This window comes from Brassica oleracea, chromosome C6, assembly GCF_000695525.1.
Source record: "Brassica oleracea var. oleracea cultivar TO1000 chromosome C6, BOL, whole genome shotgun sequence".
Taxonomy (NCBI): Eukaryota; Viridiplantae; Streptophyta; class Magnoliopsida; order Brassicales; family Brassicaceae; genus Brassica; species Brassica oleracea.
Window position 1 is genome coordinate 14475773 of NC_027753.1, and position 15828 is coordinate 14491600.

At 38.2% G+C, this 15828-nt stretch overlaps 2 protein-coding genes and 1 long non-coding RNA gene across 4 annotated transcripts; 2 read left to right on the forward strand and 1 right to left on the reverse strand.

Moving 5' to 3' along the window:
- Positions 1-2791: 2791 nt before the first annotated feature.
- Positions 2792-4158, reverse strand: LOC106299099. Of its 2 annotated transcripts, XR_001261676.1 has the most exons (5): positions 3676-4158; positions 3464-3574; positions 3262-3384; positions 2992-3163; positions 2792-2868 (listed from the first exon to the last, which is right to left on the reverse strand). It is a non-coding gene; the product is annotated as an uncharacterized LOC106299099 (long non-coding RNA). The 2 variants fall into 2 exon arrangements; XR_001261675.1 differs by having other exon boundaries at positions 2798-3163.
- A 3335-nt stretch (positions 4159-7493) lies between these two features.
- On the forward strand, positions 7494-9731 carry LOC106296437 (ribosome-binding ATPase YchF). The gene is made up of 8 exons (XM_013732570.1): positions 7494-7820; positions 7948-8136; positions 8227-8709; positions 8794-8940; positions 9011-9038; positions 9117-9187; positions 9291-9350; positions 9459-9731. The coding sequence occupies exons 1-8, from the start codon at positions 7596-7598 to the stop codon at positions 9525-9527; spliced, it is 1272 nt and encodes a 423-aa protein (XP_013588024.1). The 5' UTR covers positions 7494-7595; the 3' UTR covers positions 9528-9731.
- Positions 9732-12702: 2971 nt separating this feature from the next.
- LOC106297551 (glutamic acid-rich protein-like) lies at positions 12703-13662 on the forward strand. The gene is made up of 3 exons (XM_013733769.1): positions 12703-13147; positions 13284-13522; positions 13621-13662. The coding sequence occupies exons 1-3, from the start codon at positions 12703-12705 to the stop codon at positions 13660-13662; spliced, it is 726 nt and encodes a 241-aa protein (XP_013589223.1).
- Positions 13663-15828: the final 2166 nt, after the last annotated feature.

Here is a 15828-nt window from a genome sequence, read left to right on the forward strand (position 1 = left end):
AGCTCGTAGGGTAACACATACTGCCATCAAGATAAATCAATTTCAGCATTAAAGAATAGAAAACCTTTCTTGAAATGGTATAGTATAAGAGGTGTGGCAGAAGTAACATACCACTACGACGGAGTTATCCTTTGGGGACTCTTCCTCTAACTCCTCAAAATAATGTTTTAATACATATAAAGATCGCCAATTTCATCATCAACTATATAAAAGAAACTTCGGGGAAGATTTTCTGATAATCAAGAAATAAACAAATGGATCCCACTCAAATTGAATGTTTGGGTTAAAAGCTTGCTAATGAATTTACGAATAAAGCGAAACAGAATCAACAGACAAAACAATAATCATTGTCCAATTATTTAAGATAACAGAAGCTTATGGAAATTTTTTTTGATAATGAAGACATGAACAAATGGATCTCCATTAAAAGAAAAGTTAGGTTTAAAAGTATAATAATCAATACATGAAGAACGCGAAACATAATCAACAAACAAAACAATTATCATCTCCCAAATACATAATGATTTTGACGGTGGATTTACCTGAGCTTCGAGGAGGAGCATGTGAACCCCATTAGGTCGCCGCCGCAATTTACACTCCTGATTTCCCAAAAACTAAGGAGGCAGACATCGACGGTGGAGGGACAACCGCCGGCGTTCAATCGGCAAGGAGGACAGAGGGGTTAGCCATTTTCAAAGGTATATTTCTTAAAAAGCTTATGAATGAGAAGAAAGAATGGATGAATTTCATGGGGAAAAACATACCTTTTTATAGCTGAAGATTATGATGATCGCAGTAAATGGGAAAGCAATGAATTATAGACCGTCAATAGCTGATGCCTCAATTGTAGACGACTCTTCGCTTGAGCGTAACCAGAAAACGTTTCCAGTTTCTCTCAATCAGGAAGATGAACAGGATCGTGTATCTGACGGAATGATAAAGAAGAAGGTGAAACATCACAGTCGGAACCCAATATCGAGTTTTCGTCTGCAACGGCGAATGTGAGATGGGTGTAACTCTAATAGCAAAAACGTTGCGTTTGGATATTCATACCTGTTCAACTTTTCGGACTGGGCTAATAAAATAACATTACGGTCAGTTAACATGTAAAGCCCATACGATCACGCTCTGATTTAAATGAAACGGAGCGTTTAGAAAGAGGACACGTGTCGAGACTATAGGACTCGAATTTGTGCGCTGGCAGCTGAGGTGGACACTCTAGGAGGGATCCAAAGCTTTCTTTATATATAAAGATTTATTTTTTGTTCCATAACAATATAGATACTACTGATCATTAATTTGAAGATTCATGGATATAAACTTACAAATGACATTACTTTGATGTGGTAAAACGTAAAAGTAGTGAGCAGCTTAATTAAAATGGGGTTAGGCCACAAAAGCAACATGAGATTGATTTTTTTTTTTTTTTTTTTTGGTAAATCATCCACTTTTTCTTCTACAAGTTCAAATATCTTGCATTCTTAAGTTTTTGTAAGGAAATAATAGGTGAAATTAATATGAATGTATCAGAGGATACTGAACGTTAAAACCCAGCACATCACATATACTTATTACAACAGCTCCATCAGCAAGTTCTAACAAGACTTCTCAACATCTAAAGAAAAAGAAAAATAATTAAAGTTAGAAAGAGAACAAAGTAAAGTTCTCATTTCCGAGTTTCTAAAAATATATATGGTGTTTTGGTATTATGGTTAGAGATGGTTCAAGAAGTTCAAATGACAAATGTCATACTAGGCATGGGCGTATTATACTGAACTCGAAGCCCACACCTTAATCCAAACCGAACTTGCGGGTCCAGATCGGTAACGGATCCGTTCAAAATACCAATTGGATTTTAAGGCCCAACGATTTGGGCTATGGGTCGGGTCGGTTATAAACCGATATCCATATATAAGGTAACCGATTAAACCGAGCATTTATATCAAGCGTGTATACATACACTCATTTACACATATATTAAGAATATCTTCGGTTCTTGGGTTTCTTTACAGAGCTTTGTCGAACCCTAGTTACGAAAAAGCTTCCTCGATTCTTGATTGTCATCATTAAGCAGCTTAAATGGCTACTATAAATCACCTGTCCTCTCCATATCCTGCTTCATCTGACCATTCTAGAATTCAATCGCAGGTATTGTATCTCTCTCTATCTTCGACTCTTGTTCTTTTTGATCTGAGTTGTTTCGAGTCAAATCAGTGTTTGATTAGCTATCTATTACGGTTTGCATGTGTACTAAGCCGAGTATGAGTCGAGTTAAATTAGTTTAAGATACGGTTTGGTTTGTGGAACTGTTTTTGTTTGAACTTAGGATCTTTTAGAGTTGTTGTAGCATAGTTTATAGCTGAAACTAACTTTGTGTGTTTCGTTTATTTTTCTTTTTCAGATGGACTCAACATCATCTCTTGACCGAGAAACCAATAACAAAGATGACACTACAAGAAAACGTCTCATATATAGCATGAAGAAAATGCTATTGCAACGTTATGGCGAACGCTGTATCTTCCCCCGCAATCTTTTCTCGGGCACTTTAGATAGCTTTTTTGTGTATGCTATGTTAAAGTATTAGTTCGATAGCGTTTTTTAGTTGTCCAATTGTATAACTTATAATAACAAATAATAATTGCTATTATAGCATTATTAAAAAAAAAAAAAAAACTTATATATCGAAATTGTTTACAAAATAATAATATTTTGAAAAATATTATTTGATATCGAAATTGTTTACAAAATAACCAAAGCTAAACAAAAACTAAACCAAAATTTTATTTGATATCGAAATTGCAAGACAGGAGCTTCTTCTCCTCCTCTGGTAAGCATGCTATGTTGTCGGACTGGAAGCAGAATCAGTCTCTGCAGTGATAAAGGCAATGCCGCCATGAACTCTCGCCTCAGGAGCTTCTTGTTTAAACTAATTGTATAAACTAACAAGGCTAATTTCAGAAGCATCAAGCCTTTTACCAGAGTTGCTAATACCTGTAGATGTGCCAGAGCACCTCTGATGTCTTTTGCAACATGAAGAGGAAGGACAAATGTGGCGCAGCCAGCAGAGTAGACTACAATATATTTTGGAGGAGGAAGAACACTATGGTTTCGGGCAGAGAGTGCAGTAGCCACAAAATCAAATACAGATACCTACAACCACAATCTTTATATCCGGAAAACACAGGGATGTTTCAGTTAAGTTGAAGATATATGCCAAAAAGGGTTGAAGTGATCCTGTTATAAGAAGAAGAGAAAACTTACGACTCAATCTGTTTTTCCTTAAACCAATCCACAAAAACATTAGACCGTCTTTCTCCATCAAACCCACAAAACCATTAACGCAATTCTTTCGCCTAAGAGTGACACAGTGCTCACTCTGCATAGCTGATTCATTATAAGGAGAAGAAATCAAGAGACTTGAGAATCTAACAAGCAGTTTTAGAATCTAACAAGGGGATATTACCACGAACAAGTTATGATACAATGAGGAGGATAGGGAATCTCAGGAATATTAGTCAAACTTAGCCGTCTTCTCCACCATCTTCGAGATCTGTTCGTTGTGATTTGTTGGAGCCTGCAGAATCAGGCAAACATAACTCGATCCGTTAGAAAAAAAGCCCACTTAATCTCCGACCACCCAGGATAGATTTTTAAGAACCAAGCCAACGAAGTTACCTCAGAGCTTCTCATTGGCGAGGATCCTCAAATCCAGTATGTGCTGTTGAATCGAAAAATCCGATGGTCCGTACACAATGTTATTCGCCTTGAACTGTGCGGGATCGATAACATATTTCTACAAACATGAGCCTTGGCGGAGGGACAGAGAGGTTGGGAGAGAGCCGTAACCAGAAAAACTAAAGGGATCCCTATATTTCCCTGACAACAGATTTCCTCCAGTGCCGTGCATAGAATCGAGTCCATCTCACCATCCGCCGTACTCCGTTAGGTTAGGTAAGCGGAAAATTTCCCATCGGTAAATCATTCAGGGGATTTCCGCAAGGAAATAATCTCCCAGGATGAACAACATAATCAAAGGAGGAAAAATATTTGTCGGAGATTAAGTCGGCAATTAGGTCTTGGAACGAAGAGGAAGAGAAAGGAGATGGAGAGCAAAACCTAAACCGTGAAAAGCTTCTTTTTTTTCCTTTTTTCACTTTTCTTCCTTGTTTTATCTATGAAAACAAGAGGGAGAATTTCATTTTCCTTTTTTCGTTAAGTACTTAGCGGGAAAGTGAAATATTTTCTCTGCATGTACTAAAGATGGCGTTTTTAACATATTTAACATTTGAAAAAGACAAACTATAGCATAGATATTTGAACACGCTATCTTAAATTATGAGTTATGTCAAAGATAGCATTTTCGACCAGAACACTATCTTCTTATGCTATCTTTACCTTCTCCCCTTTTAGTGTGATAAAGGGGAAATTCAAACACCGAATAGTGGTGGCAAGAAGAAAGAAACTCCGCCAACTAGTGAAGCATCATCTCAACCGACCAAAGAGAAGCGTATTCTCCCTACAAGATCAGACGTTTGGGAACATTACACAAGAACTAAAGAAGATCGAGACAAGTGATTATGCAACCACTGCAAGAACACATTGTCCTGTCTCAAAACTTCAGGGACATCAAATCAAAAGAAACATCTTGAAGTATGCAAGAACCATCTTGCTTGGTCAGCTGGACAAAAAAAATAAGCAGCCCGTTATTGATGATGATGGGAAACATAAGAAGGCAAAGGTGACAGAAGGTCAGTTTAGAGAAGCCAAAAATCAGATGGTTGTATTAGGCCAATTGCCTTTATCATTCTTTGAAAGTGTAGCATAGAAACATTTCGCAGACAAGGTAAATTCTCTATTTCTCTTATATGTATGTCTTTGGCCTTATCATTTGTTGTAACTAATACCTTATTTTGTTGTTTGTTGACAACCGTGTTCACTCCTCATTCAATAAGAACCTCGACTAAAGACATTGTCAAGATGTATGTGGGAAGGAAAGAAGCACTCAAGAATTGGTTCTTGTGTAACAAACAACAAGTATCTCTGACAACAGATATTTGGGTTTCCCAAAATACAGGTTAGCTATAATATTTGATCAATTAGACATCAATTTAGTCTTTGTCTGAAACTGATCATACGATGCTATGTTCATTTTATACAGGTGCAAGTTATATGGTCATCACAGCGCACTTCATTGATGCTTCTTGGCTGTTGAAAAAGCTGATCATATATAGGATTTAAACACATCACGGATCACAAAGGTTAGACTATAGCATCTGTTCTTCTAGAGTGTTTGGCTGAATGAGGAATAGATAAGGTTTTCTGCATAACCGTAGATAATGCTACTGCCAATAGTCCTACTTTGAGGAAGTTTCAGAGTACTTTTGCTTTGAGGTCGGATCACTCTTTTGTGTTAGATGAGGAGTTTTTACACATGAGATGTAGTGCTCATATCATTAACTTGATAGTTAGAGATGGAATGGCTGAAATAGATCATAATGTGGTGGCTATCCGTAATGCTATCTCCTACGTTAGATCACATACTAACAGGTTGAGATCTTTTGAGCTGAAAGTTGACTCGGAGAAGATCACAAGATGAAGTTTTCCATTGGATGTGAAGACACGGTGGAACTCAACCTATCTAATGTTGACAACAACTCAAAAGTTCAAGGTGGCTTTCGATAAGATGGAGACAGAGGACAAGCTCTACAATGATCACTTCTGCGAGCTTGAGAATGGAGAAAAAATGATAGGACCTCCTCAGCTAAGGGATTGGAATGCCATTAATAAGCTGTGTTGGTTTCTGATGATTTTCTACAACTCGACGTTGGTGGTTTCAGCTTCAACTTCCCTCAATTCACATAGGTGCTATGGTGAGATAGTAACTATCGCGACTACTCTGAAAGGACTCTCTGGCAGCTACGATCCTGATTTGAAGTCTAAGGCGACAAAGATGCTTAAAAAGTTTGACAACTACTGGGATGGTGTGAAGAACATTAACATGATTATAATTGTGGCGACTGTATTCGATCCTAGCAATAAGTTGGAGCTTGCAAAGATGTGTTTTGAGGAGTTATATGTGGTTGATAGCATTGAGTATAAGGAGATGTCTGAGTCTCTGTTCAGTCTCTTGAGAAGTTTGTTCAAGGAGTACAGTGCAAGACATGGAGGCGGTTTAGATCCAAGTGACCAGTCATCTCAGTCAACCGAGCAAGCTCAGAGTCAATCTAGGGACCAGTGTATTGAGAGGATGGAGCTTGTTGACGATTAAGTGGGTTACAAGAGGATGGATGTTAGGTACAAGCAAAAACTCAATGAAATAGGGGTTAGGGAAAAGAATGATGAGTTGGAGACTTATCTTAGAGATTTTGTGCAAACCCCTGACCCGATGATTGGAGTGGAGTATGATGTACTGTCATCTTGGAGAAAGAACACATCTAAGTTTTCTATCTTGTCTGAGATTGCTCGGGATGTGTTGGCCTTACAAGTCTCATCAGTTGCCTCAAAGACTGTTTTTAGCACTAGCGGTAGGCTTCTTGAACCACATAGGAGTTGTCTCACACATTACATGGTTGAGGTTCTAATGTGTACCAAGCAATGGGTGAAGCAAGACCTAAAGATGGAGTCAAGATGCACAAATACTTGGTGATCTTGAAGAAGTGGACAGGCTTGAAAGAGTTAATATCCGAGAATTCAATCTTCAAATCTTGTACTACTTTGTTTTTGAGTTACTGTCTTTCAGTGTTCAATAAACGTTTTTACTCTCTTTTCAGAGTATGGGGACACAACAATTCCACTAGAAGACTAAGAAATTTGAGGCGTCAAGCTTGAGAATATATGTTCATGGCTTCATCAGTTCAAGAATTTTGCTTTAAAGTTTGCTTTCGTATGTTGAATGTTGTTTTTTTTTAAGTTTGCTTTCGGATCATGGCTTAGATAAGCTATTATGTTTTGTTGTGTTGAACTTATCTTATGCTATCTATTTGGTGTGTTGAACTTGTGCTATGTATTTGGTTTTTCCGGATATGTATGGTTATTTTCCGGTTACAGTTGGTTACATTTGGTTATATTTGGTTTATTTCGGGTGTTTGGTTATTTTATTTTTATTAAAATCCGAAACCGAACCGAAACCAAATTGTTTTTGGGTTTCCCCGGATTTTGAAACTTTCACCCGTACTGATCCGAACCCGGTTACTTCTTAACCAACACCGTACCGTAAATCTCCAATAATCGAATGAGACTTATATGCTTAGATCCGAAAACCCGAAAACCTGTTTACACCGAACCGAACCCGAAGGGGACCGAACGCCCAGGCCTATGTCATACCATTAACATTTGAGTTGGTTTTGCAAAACTAAAACATAACTGAGTAATTATAGTAGTATTATATTTTTTTTCTTGAAATATTTTTAGAGGTTCTGACCAATAATGTCACTCTTAGTTTAAAAAAGGTGAGAGTAAATAAAATGTACAGAATTGGGGCGTCTTATTAAACTGAGGACTATTAGTATTGGGCCTTAAAAAGCTGGGAGGGAGAGATAGAAAGAGAGAAAGATAGAGAGGCGAAGAAGAGAGGCAGAGAATAGCAGTGTGTTAAAATGGCGAGAGCAGCTTGTAGCAGCGTCGTCACGGCTCTGTCTTTGCTACCGTCCAAGTCTCATCATCTCTTGAGAAACCAGTTCAGCTTCTCCGGAAAATCAAACAAGTTCGTGGGAGTTTTGACTCTGGAGAAGCGATGCTTTTCTTCCACAGTAAGCATGAGCCTCAAAGCCGGAATCGTTGGTCTTCCAAATGTCGGGAAGTCCACTCTCTTTAACGCCGTCGTAAGTCCTCTTTTTTTTTTTTTTGGGGTTGTTATGAGCTTCTTCCTCTATCTATCTGAGGCATTTCGTCGAACACCTTGCGTTTGTGAAAAATGTCTTCTTCTTTTTTTAATCTTTTCCAATAAAGGTTGAGAATGGAAAGGCGCAAGCAGCTAATTTCCCCTTCTGCACCATTGAGCCGAATGTAGGTATTGTGGCAGTTCCTGATTCTCGTCTTCAAGTGCTGTCTAAGCTCACCAACTCTCAGAAAGTGGTCCCTGCTTCCATTGAGTTCGTGGACATTGCTGGTCTTGTCAAGGGTGCCAGTCAAGGCGAGGTGTCGTCATTATTCTCTCCTCTCCTCGTGTCTTGTATCTTATTACAACAAACTCACTCACAAGATTGATTGATTGGATTTTGTATGTAGGGATTAGGGAACAAGTTCTTATCTCACATCCGTGAAGTGGATTCGATCCTCCAGGTGGTCCGCTGTTTTGAGGACAACGACATTGTTCATGTCAATGGCAAAGTTGATCCCACCTCTGACATTGATGTCATCAATCTCGAGCTTATCTTCTGCGACTTGGATCAGATTGGCAAAAGGCTCGACAGACTTAACAAAGGCAAGCCTAAGGATTCCCAGTCCAAAGTCAAGGAGGAAGCTGAAAAATCTGCTCTGCAAAGAATTCAGGAGGCCCTTCTGGACGGGAAACCTGCACGCTCTGTTGCATTGAATGACCTCGAGAAGGACGCCGTCAAGCATCTCTGCTTGCTTACCATGAAGCCTATGATCTACGTCGCTAATGTTGCTGAAAACGATCTTGCCGACCCTGACAAGAATTCTTTTGTTCAACAAGTTAAGGCTCTTTCTTCGGATTTGCAGTCTGGTCATGTCGTTGTTTCTGCTCAGGTCAGGAATCATACATACATCTTTCTTATGCGCTGAGGCCAAGATTTTACTTGAACAAATCTTCCTTCCTTTCATTGAAACCAGGTTGAGTCTGAGTTAACCGAGCTTCCTCTTGACGAGCGGACTGAATATTTGAACTCGCTAGGTGTCAGCGAGAGTGGCCTTGGGAACCTTATCAGGGCCACATACAGTCTGCTAGGTTTGCAGACCTACTTCACTTCTGGTGAAAAGGTGAGATATGTTCACATCAACAGTATTAGTTTGAAACACTGCCTCTAAAATATCCATTCTCCTATGGCAGGAAACAAGAGCCTGGACGATACACGCAGGTTAGTTGGGTTCTCAACATGCATTGTTTTCTGGGGATGCGAAAGTAATTTAGTACAAAACTTTTGTTGTTGATACAGGCATGACTGCACCACAAGCCGCTGGTGTCATTCACTCTGACTTTGAGAAGGGTTTTATTAGAGCTGAGACTGTAAGCATTTTTATTTCCTATTACTGATTGATTCTCTTGTACAGTTATAATATTGTACCCGGACATCATTTCAATTGTCACTTGTTTTTGTTTTTGTTTTCAGGTTGCATATGAAGATTTTGTCTCTGCTGGCTCTCTTGCCGCAGCAAGAGATAAAGGACTTGTGGGTTTCTTCCCCTCCATCCATAAAAATGAGCTCAATATATCATATGATTCTCTTCGCCTACTCAGGAGTTTTCTTGAGTATTATTTGTTTTTTCTTTTGGTGCAGTTGAGATCAGAGGGTAAAGAGTACATTGTTAAAGAAGGAGATGTGATGCTTTTCCGCTTCAACGTATAACAGAACCCTGAGATCTCAGTCACTTTGTTCACAGGTTGTGTTTCTGCACTTCCTCTTTTATAGCATCGGAGGTTTCATTGCTCTTGGTTTCGGTGGATATTTTTCTTTCATTTTTACACTCCGAGAAAGTAATTTGTTATGAAGACAGAAGATGAGATGTTTCTGGAAATTTTATGCAATATTCAATCCCCTTTATTATATGAATCTCTTATTTAGGTTCTTTATCGGAGGTATTTTTGCTGAAATATTTTTGACAGAAACATATGCATGAACTTGTGTTTGCTGCCTTTTTTTCGGCCTGACAAAAACTTCACAAAACGAGTAAAAACTAAGTATGAGTGCATAAGAATGTAATCATAATACAATAATAGAGAAGACTCGGTATGGAATCAGAAACCATGTGAACTTTCTTAGAAGACGAGCCAAAATGCAGCAGCAGGATATTTTTTTATGCTACGGAGAGAGAGTTCTATTTTCTTTTACTGTTACAATAACATCGAATGGTTAACAAAAATAAAAAATAGCTCTGTGGGTTGCACATGAACTAGCCACTGTAAACAAATCCGCTGAACATCTTAAGTACCAATATTTTCATGGACCATCCCTAACTAAACAAAGGACGTGATGTCAAAAAAAAAAAAAAAAAAAAAAAAAAAAAAAACTAAACAAAGGACGTGTATATTCTTCAAATGTTCAATCTCACTGTTTTACCGTGTTCGACTTCAAGATTCCAATCACAAAATCTCTAAAACATAACATAACCTAAGAATCAAATGCTCGGATGGACCAGGAGGGCACAAAAAAATCTAGAATAGACCTTTTTTTTTTTAATTTTTTAATGAATTAAAAATAAATCAAGATTAAATAGAAAATACCACAAAACCTAAAACTTCAATATATTTACATATCCAACCAGTCATCCACCCACTTACAATTAACCCGATCCGACCCGTGTTTTAATAACCCTAAATCCCTAAATTCTTTGTCTTCGACAAAACCAATGAAACCTACAGATTAAATCACGAACTCCCTCTATCTCCCATTACTAATCAAACTCGGCAACAATCATCTTGAATCTGATCTATTTCTCCAATTTCGTGTCACTCATTGAAAAACTATGTCTCCAAAGATTCGACTCGCCGAAAAAAATAACAAAGAAGATGCGCTGGAGAAGAAGAAGAACAAGTCAATGGCGAAGAAGAAGAAAGCAGCGGCGGAGAAGAAGAAGAAGGACTCCGCGAGAAAGAAAAAAGAAACATCAGTGAAAAGAAGGAGAGAGGCCGTGAAAAAAAAAGAGATGCGGCGAAGAAGAACACTGAAACCGAGACCGCAGAGAAGAAGAGGAAGCAAAACAGTGGTGTCGACGGTGGGTCCTTGTTGAATCCAACCAAGCGGGCTCGGAACACCGCATCTCCACCGGAACAGAAACATCAAGGCGATCATTCCCCAGCACCATCAGCGGAATTGCCTTCTCAGGCCGATGTCGAAGGTACACCAGGCCCAACGCATCCGAGTGAGCCACAAAAATCACCTACTCAGGCACCTAGTGAGGCTGAGAATCCACTGCAACCTCCAGTAACCTCACTTTCAATCTCAGAATCTGCCACAAATTGTCCTTCACATCGTGTAGACAATCACGATGAGGAGATTGTATCCAACAATAGAGATTCACACACACCCGAGGCTGCCATTGACCATACTGCGCAAAGAACGGTAAACAACTCAATTTACAATAGTTTTGAAAATGTCTATGATTTAGTTGAACTAACAAATAGGTGTAATTATATAAGTAAGTGTAATGGTACAAATAAAAGAATGAAACTAGTTTAACTAGTAATAATATGTTGTAAAAGAAACTTAGTGGAACTAGTATAACTAGTACAACCACGCTAAGTATAACTAATATAACCGGTACAACTATCAAAAGTATAACTAGTTTAACTAATACAACTCAGTATCGTATAACTAGTACAACTAAAAGAGTGAAAATGATGTAACTGGTAATAATATGTTGTAAACAAATTCAGTGGAACTAGTATAACTAGTACGACCACATTTTTTATAACTAATATAACTAGTACAACTAGATTAGTTGTGATGTGTAAGTTATAATACTTGTACAACTATGGTTTAATATTTCTGTAATTTTGTTTTGTTTTTTTTCAGGAGTCTGAGGATATGGCGGTAAACCCCCTTGGACCAAATGAGTTTTTCTTCAAACCGAAGGATTATCGGAAGTCTTGTAAGCTTCAATCAAGATGCCACCAATACAAATTTATGACGATCCTTGGGGAGTTAGATGAATCAGAAAAGAGGTGGTTTCTCGAACACCCACAGTTCAAGCACTTGTTCCACATGGTTTGCACCTCAACTAGAAAGACGATGTGCGGAGAAACAGTTTAGGAAAATGTTCATGAAGAAGCTGAAGAAGCTGAAGAATAAGAAGAAGAAACCAGAGGAAGAAGAACTAAAGGTGACAGTTCGGGATGTGGAAGAGTAGCTTTCGCAGATGAAGCTAGATCGTACCAATGACCGGCTGAAGGTGGCTATTCTGTACTTTTTGGCCACAATTATAGATGAGAAGTCCAAATATGGAGGCCCCATCGATCCTTTTTTTCTGCAAATTGTTGATGATCTAGAGCTGTGTAATAAATTTCCATGGGGACGTTTCACGTTTGATCACTGCATGAAAGAGATCAAACATGTGAAGGATATCATTTTAGAAGAGGACTGCCCGAAAACCCGAAATGGGCATTTCTTGGGTTCATCAACCCTTTAGAGGTAGATTGCATGAATATTTCAGAAGCATATAGCATATGATATATGAACTAATATGTTCGCTTGAAATGATGTGCATTGTGCAGATATTGGCATTTGAATGCATTCTTGTCCTGAAGGCAGAATTTAGCGAACCTGTGCCAAACTACGACCCTAGTTGTCCAAGAATGTGCAAGTGGAAGTTCACATCAACTGGGACAACAGGATATGCACTGGAAGAACTTTATAAGGCTCTTGGAAACACAAAGGTGAAAATTTAGTAAGATGTTTGTGGAATTTTTGATGAAACTTTGGGTTCTGTAAACTTAATAATGCTTAATCTGTTTTTTTTTTATTTCAGACAATTTCTAGTATTTTGCCACCAATTTAACGTGAGCAACAAGTTATCTACCAGACAATGGACGAAGGATGTTGGGAAGATATGGAACTTTTAGATGATGGGGATGATGATGATGCAATTGTTGATGTATGGAAGAAGTTCATAGTTCAGGAAAGAGGGCAGATATATTGGGAGGATATCTGCAAGGAAGATATTAAGTCTCGAAGTCTAGAGATAGAACAGCTAGAAGGGGATCAACTGGAGGAGGAGGAGCATGAGGCTGGGAACGAGCCTCCGATGATTGTCGGTGGAGAAGCTGTGGCAGATCTTGAAAGTTTAAAAGAAACGGTGATGAGTCTGATGACTCAGATGACTACAATGGAAGGGAATTTTAATAACAAGCTTGAGGGCTTTGACAGAAGACTAAAAATGTTGGAAGGAGATAGTATTGGGAGAAAAGGTTTTGAAAATATGGACTTTCAATATAATGAAGATGGTGGAACGTCTGGACAGCAAGAGAAAGGTATAATTACATTTTAAAAAGTATTATTGTTGTGTGTTTTTCTTGTGTTGTGTGTTGTTTTTGTGTTGTGTGTGGAAAAAAAGACAAAGGTATAAATACAATATTAATCTTGTGTTGTGTGTTGTTCTTGTTGCAGGTAATGAGGACGAGGAGGATGAGGATGATGGGAAGGAGGCTGAGCATGATGATGATAATGGCGAGAAGGATGATACTGAGAAAGAGCATGAGGACGAGGAGGCTGAGGATGATGGGAATGAGCACGAGGACGAGGATAATGACGAGAAGGATGATACTGAGAAGGACCATGACGAGGAGGCTGAGGATGATGGGAATGAGCATGAGAACGATGGGAAAGAGCCTGAAAAGGAGCTAGAGGTGCAGCCAGAAAAATAGGCAACTGGTAACTTGTTGTGTTGTGAATTTGGAGCATTGACATTGCAAATTGGTTCTAATGTGTTCTGACATTGTTGTAGATGATGCTGAGAATGATGGGAAAGAGGCTCAAAAGGAGCTAGAGGTGCAGCCAGAAAAAGAGGCAACTGGTAACTTGTTGCGCTGTGAATTTGGAGCATTGACATTGCAAATTGTTTCTAATGTGTTCTGACATTGTTGTAGATGATGCTGAGAATGATGGGAAAGAGGCTCAAAAGGAGCTAGAGGTGCAGCCAGAAAAAGAGGCAACTGATAACTTGTTGCACTGTGAATTTGGAGCATTGACATTGCAAATTGGTTCTAATGTGTTCTGACATTGTTGTAGATGATGCCGAGGAATATACACTTCGAGTAATGGAAGCAGCTGCAGAGAAGGTTGAGGCAGAAGCTGCGAGAAAAGAAGCAATGACGAGGCCAAAGAGGGTGTTGAAGCCTTCACACTTGCAGAAGTCTCCTTTTGTTAAGAAGTGATTGAAGTTGTTGCTTTTGTTATGTTAGGAAACTTGTTTGTGGCTTTTGTTAAACTAGATCTTTTTAAAACTTCTACTGATGTAAACCTTGTTAGGAAACTTGTTTGTGGTTTTTGCATTATAAAAACTGGATTTTCAGTTGTGTTTAGTTTAATAGAGAAGATTTGCAGGTATTGGCTATAACTAATATTACTGGTTTTAGTGAGTCTAAGTTATTAAGAATGGTACAACTAGTACAACTATCAGAAAGATGGAACAATTAGCTTAAATAACATGTGTAAAATATGAGACACAATAAAATAGCTTTCGTAAACATGTTATAAACATGTTAAACGTGGTTGAACAAAAATAACACATAGTTGTACCAGTAAACCAGTTGAACCAGATTGCACATAATTATACTTTTGGACCGAAAATGCAAATCTTAGTTGTACTAGATAAAAATTATAATTTCATCGGTTGTACTACTTGTTTAGGTTTACTTACATGAGCCCAAATATTATGGATGCATAAATATTGCAAAAATACGTTCTATGTATGTTTTCAAAAATAACATGGACAAACATATTAACAAATCCTAAAAGTATAAGGTAGATGAAGAGACCATATGTGATTGTGTAATAAATATTCAAAAAATTTGTTAAAATTAATTGTAACTTAATATTAACCACTCTAAACATCAATCACTTTATCCAGTTGATTTTCTTTTGCATATTAATTACCATATGGGATCTTTCAAATTATAAAACAAAAGAGTTGTACTAGTTAAACTAGTATTTCCTGCATGGTATATATAACATAGTTGTACTACTTGTACCAGTATCACTTGGATAAGTTGTACTAGTTCGACCGGTATTACGACACAGGAACAACATATTACATAAATAAGTTCCACAACACATAAATTAGTTCTGCATCACATAAATAAGTTCCACAACACATAAATAAGTTCCACAACTCATTCATCATTTTCTTTGTTACCACTTTCTTAGTTGTCACCTCCCTTGTCGCCACTTCTTGCGCTGCCACTTCCTTCGCTGCCACTTTCATCGCTGTCACTTCCGTCATTCTCACCAACCAATAGTGGATAGCTCTTTTTTTTCTTCTTTTTCTTCCTCCGATATTCTCCTGCGGATGGGAATCTAGTAACTTGTAGTCTTCCTTTTTTTTTCTCCACATACGGAAGGAAGACAACCTGAGATCGGATTTCCTCAGGAATTCTGTAACTTTCCCATGATGAATGATGAGGAACTGGATATATTGTCCTATAATATGCCAAAGACCACTGCTCCATCCAATAATACCTAGAACAATAATGTTCAGCCATTTCTCCACGCGCCATGATGGCAGCAAGTGCATGCACACAAGGATACCGGTCAATATCAAAACACCTACAGTAGCATGTTTCGTTGCTCAAATCAACAAAATAACCTTGACCATCCTTCCCAATCACATTGTAATGACGTTCAAATCTGTTTAGCGCTTCCCAATCACATTGTAGTGACGTTCAAATCTGTTTAGCTCCCTCACCTCGAGCTTTTTTGCCTTCGGATAATTGTGATGCAATATCCCATGCACGTACGAAACTAGTATCTGCCTCTCTGGTACACACAAAGATAACTGTCGATATTTGTTAAACCATTCTACAATCTTCCCCACCACCACATCAATCATTGGCAACAACGCATATTTCCTTGGTTCCTTTAAAACATCATTGATAGATTCAACAGTGTTGGTTGTATCTATGTTGTACCTTTCTCCCGGAAATTTACATCTTGC

Coding starts and splice junctions, on each gene's coding strand:
- LOC106296437 (XM_013732570.1), top strand. CDS start 7,596: ATGGCGAGAGCAGCTTGTAGCAGCGTCGTCACGGCTCTGTCTTTGCTA. Junction 8,941..9,010: donor ACTTCACTTCTGGTGAAAAG/GTGAGATATGTT, acceptor CTCCTATGGCAG/GAAACAAGAGCCTGGACGAT. Junction 9,039..9,116: donor AGCCTGGACGATACACGCAG/GTTAGTTGGGTT, acceptor TTGTTGATACAG/GCATGACTGCACCACAAGCC.
- LOC106297551 (XM_013733769.1), top strand. CDS start 12,703: ATGGACGAAGGATGTTGGGAAGATATGGAACTTTTAGATGATGGGGAT. Junction 13,148..13,283: donor GTCTGGACAGCAAGAGAAAG/GTATAATTACAT, acceptor TTCTTGTTGCAG/GTAATGAGGACGAGGAGGAT. Junction 13,523..13,620: donor AGCCTGAAAAGGAGCTAGAG/GTGCAGCCAGAA, acceptor ACATTGTTGTAG/ATGATGCTGAGAATGATGGG.